General features: G+C 55.7%; 1 protein-coding gene across 1 annotated transcript; it reads left to right on the top strand.

The window, feature by feature from the left end:
* Positions 1–1,263: 1,263 nt before the first annotated feature.
* On the top strand, positions 1,264–3,096 carry NKX2-1 (NK2 homeobox 1). Its single transcript, XM_090034977.1, has 2 exons — positions 1,264–1,630; positions 2,426–3,096. Exons 1-2 carry the CDS (start codon positions 1,264–1,266, stop codon positions 3,094–3,096), a joined length of 1,038 nt encoding a protein of 345 aa, XP_089891103.1.
* Positions 3,097–3,743: the final 647 nt, after the last annotated feature.

Below are 3,743 nucleotides of genomic sequence, written 5' to 3'. Positions count from 1 at the left end.
TTCATTGATTTTTATTTATTTATTTATTTATTTTTTGCAATTACAGTAAAAGTTGAAAATCCTTCCAAGGCTCAATACAAATAATAATTTGAATCACATTAACTGTTCGAGACACATGTATGCACAGAGGTGAACGTGTTTTATATGCGTTCCACGCTAGATAGGGCAAAAAAATTAGAAAATGCAAGGGACGAGTCTTCATTGGCAAAGGCGATGGACCAGATGACCTGATAGGTCTTCATCATCCCAACTTCCTTGATATATAAATAACCTTAGAAAGCAGCTTTGGATACAGAAGGGCCCTCAGGAGCCCCTAACATTGCTTCTGTTTTAAAATAACAAATGACTCTTTGCTTTAACCTCTTTTCTCACCCCCTACGCTATTACTTTACATATTTTCAAATTTACACTGCCTGTCTCTCTCCGAGACAAAAATCTGGGCAAAATCTTCCTGTGGCTGCCTGCACACAGCGATGCACGGATTTGGGTGTTGCATTTGGAGACTACTAACATGCTACAGAGAAGCCTCCCTTGCAGCACTCTTAAAATCCGGTGCTGGTGAGCATTAGCCAGCATTTCTACCTGACAGGCTTAGGATCCCTCTCGAGTGAGTAATGCAGTGTGGAAATCGGTGGCCAAATATAAACCCGATGCCCTCCTGACAGATTTTTTTCTCCCTCACTTCTCAGTGTTTCCTTAAAATCAAGCCCGATGGGATCCATTGGTTCCCTGGGGTTAAAGCCCAGCTCCGCATCTCTCCCAGGGGCTGAGGCGATAATGTCAGGGGCTGGGGATGCGATTTGAAATCATTTCACTTGAACTCAGCAAATTTCTCTTTTGAAATTACCTTCAGTTCCCCACCCAGAATATTGCCACCCCCAGAAGAATAAAATGACTTGTGCTCACGGGGTCTTCTTCTTCCTTTTTTTTTAAGACCTAAAAAATCCTGACAAGTAAAACTTAAAGGTGTTTACCTTGTCATCAGCATGTAAGCTAATTATCTTGGGCAAGATGTAGGCTTCTATTGTCTTGTTGCTTTAGTGCCTATGCCCCGCCTCTGGTGGCAGCCTAAAACCTGGCGTCTGGCTAAAACAAACGAAAGGCAGCCCTGAGCCTCCACTCAATCCAATTAAGGCGGACTTCGTCCACTCGGTTACGTGTACATCCAACAAGATCGGCGTTAAGGCAACACCAGAATATTTGGCAAAAAAAGATTTGCCTCCCCTTCCTTTTTTTTTTTTTTTCTCTCCCAGCCGCCGAATCATGTCGATGAGCCCAAAGCATACGACTCCTTTCTCAGTGTCTGACATCTTGAGTCCCTTGGAGGAAAGCTACAAGAAAGTGGGCATGGAGGGGAGTAACTTGGGAGCTCCCTTGGCAGCCTACAGGCAGTCTCAGGTTTCTCAGCCGGCCATGCAGCAGCACCCCATGGGCCACAACGGGGCAGTGACTGCTGCCTACCATATGACAGCGGCGGGGGTCCCCCAGCTCTCCCACACCACGATGGGGGGCTACTGCAACGGCAACCTAGGCAACATGAGCGAGCTTCCACCCTACCAGGAGACCATGCGGAACAGCGCTTCGGCCACGGGATGGTACGGCACCAACCCGGACCCCCGCTTCTCCACCAGTAAGTGCGCCCCGCAGCCCGCGGCGGGAACTTGGCGCTCACCTGCGGGCGGGAGCCCGGCGGGGACGCGCCGGGGCTGCGGGTTTGAGCGGGGGAAGTGCGGGGGAGGGGCGGCGGGGAGCCCCAGGCGGGTCAGCTCCAGGAGCGGGGTGGCCGCGCGGCCGGGGCGAGGCGAGGGCTCCCCGGCCCCCTGGCAGGAGGAAGCCCTTTCCCCGGTCCCGCCGGCTCCCCCGCCGCGCTCCCGGGCTGCTTCCCCGCCAAGCAAATCGGCGGCCGGGGCAGGGGATCTGGCAGTGCCGGAGGGACTGTGTGGGTGGCCCGGTCCTGCGCGCCCCATGCTGCCGCGGCCAAGACCCCCGCGGCCGGGCAGCGCGGGGTGCGGCCGAGGGCTCATCCTTGGCGGCGGGGCGGGAAGCGCTGCAGTGACCGAGCCCGGCTCCGAGAGCGACCCGGACCGCGGAGCTCGCAGGGGCGGCGGCTGCTGCCTGCCCTACCCCGCCGGGCCGGGCCGGGCCCCGCCGCGCCGGGCGGCCGGCAGCGGAGCCTGCCCAGCCGTCCCCGAGTGCCCCGTTTCCCTGCCCGCGCCGCCGTGTCGCTGCCGGAGAGGCGCAGGGGCCCGGCGCGGCGAGGCAGGAGCGCGGATCCGAGCGGCCCGGCCCGGCGCCGGCCCCGCTTTGTGTGGGTGCAGAGCGGCGCTTCCTGGGGGGGACGCGGCTGCCTGGGGCCGGCTGGGAGAGCGGGTCTGGCTGTGCCTCTGCCTGTGGTGCTTACACCGTGCCCTCTTCTCGCCCGCAGTTTCCCGCTTCATGGGGCCGTCTTCTGGAATGAACATGGGCGGCATGGGGAGCCTGAGCGCCCTGGGGGACGTGAGCAAGAGCATGGCACCTCTCCAGAGCACTCCGCGCAGGAAGCGGAGGGTCCTTTTCTCTCAGGCCCAAGTCTACGAGCTGGAGAGACGCTTCAAGCAGCAGAAATACCTCTCCGCTCCGGAGAGGGAACATTTAGCCAGCATGATCCACCTCACCCCCACTCAGGTCAAAATCTGGTTTCAGAACCACCGCTACAAGATGAAGCGCCAGGCCAAAGACAAAGCTGCTCAGCAGCAGATGCAACAGGACAACAGCTCGTGCCAACAGCAGCAGTCTCCTCGGAGAGTGGCGGTGCCAGTGCTTGTTAAGGATGGCAAGCCATGCCAAGCAGGCTCCAACACCCCCACAGCCGCTATCCAGAGCCATCAGCAGCAGGCAGCTACAGCAATCACGGTGGCTACCAATGGCAACAGCCTCGGACAGCATCAGAGCCACCAGACAAACAGTGCAGGGCAGTCTCCAGACATGGGACAGCACTCGGCCAGCCCTTCATCCCTGCAGAGCCAGGTCTCCAGTTTGTCTCACCTAAACTCTTCTAGCTCTGACTATGGCACTGCCATGTCTTGCTCTACTTTGCTATACGGTAGGACCTGGTGAAAGGATTAAAAAAAAAGATCAGATGTTCCCAGTCACACAAATCTCTGTCCTGTTCAAACTACTGGGTGGTTTTTCTTTTGCTTTCCTTTTTCTTTTTCCTTTTTTTCCCCCCAGTCGTGCTCCTTTCTCTTTCTTTTTCCCCCCTTTTCATTTTAACGAGTGGTTCTTTGAGGAACCCTACTAGAGAGAGTGACTTTAGGTTGTTAAATGGGTATTAAAAATATTGGTGGAGCAGTTGCAGAATGGAGCCCATGAGTGGCCACGGTCTGAAGGCTTGGATTGCAAATGTACACTTTGCCAGCGAATAGGACTCGTCTGTAAATATAGAGATTCTGGGGGGCGGGGTGGGCCGTCTCCCCCAAAGCAGACAAAGGAGCGGCCCGCGCCGCGCTCCGGTCCCGCCGCCAGGGCCCGCGGATGCAGACACCGATTCTTCACGGCGCGGCGATGATTTTGATTTTTTTCTCCTTGCGTTTGATGTGAACCTGTAGCTGTATAATGCTGTCACAAGTTGGACTGAACCCCTAGTTTTTAGTAACCTGTATATTTTGTTGTATAAAAAAAATACAATCGAGCAACCAAAACGAAACTCACCCCCCCCTTTTTTTTATGGACATTGCCCGATCCGTGTGAAAGCCTTTGGCAGC

Source organism: Crocodylus siamensis, chromosome 2 (genome assembly GCF_052110815.1).
Source record: "Crocodylus siamensis isolate JL-2025a chromosome 2, ASM5211081v1, whole genome shotgun sequence".
In the NCBI taxonomy this organism is placed as follows: Eukaryota; Metazoa; Chordata; order Crocodylia; family Crocodylidae; genus Crocodylus; species Crocodylus siamensis.
Note: the sequence above shows the minus strand (reverse complement) of the source record. Positions and strands in the feature narration are given on the sequence as shown.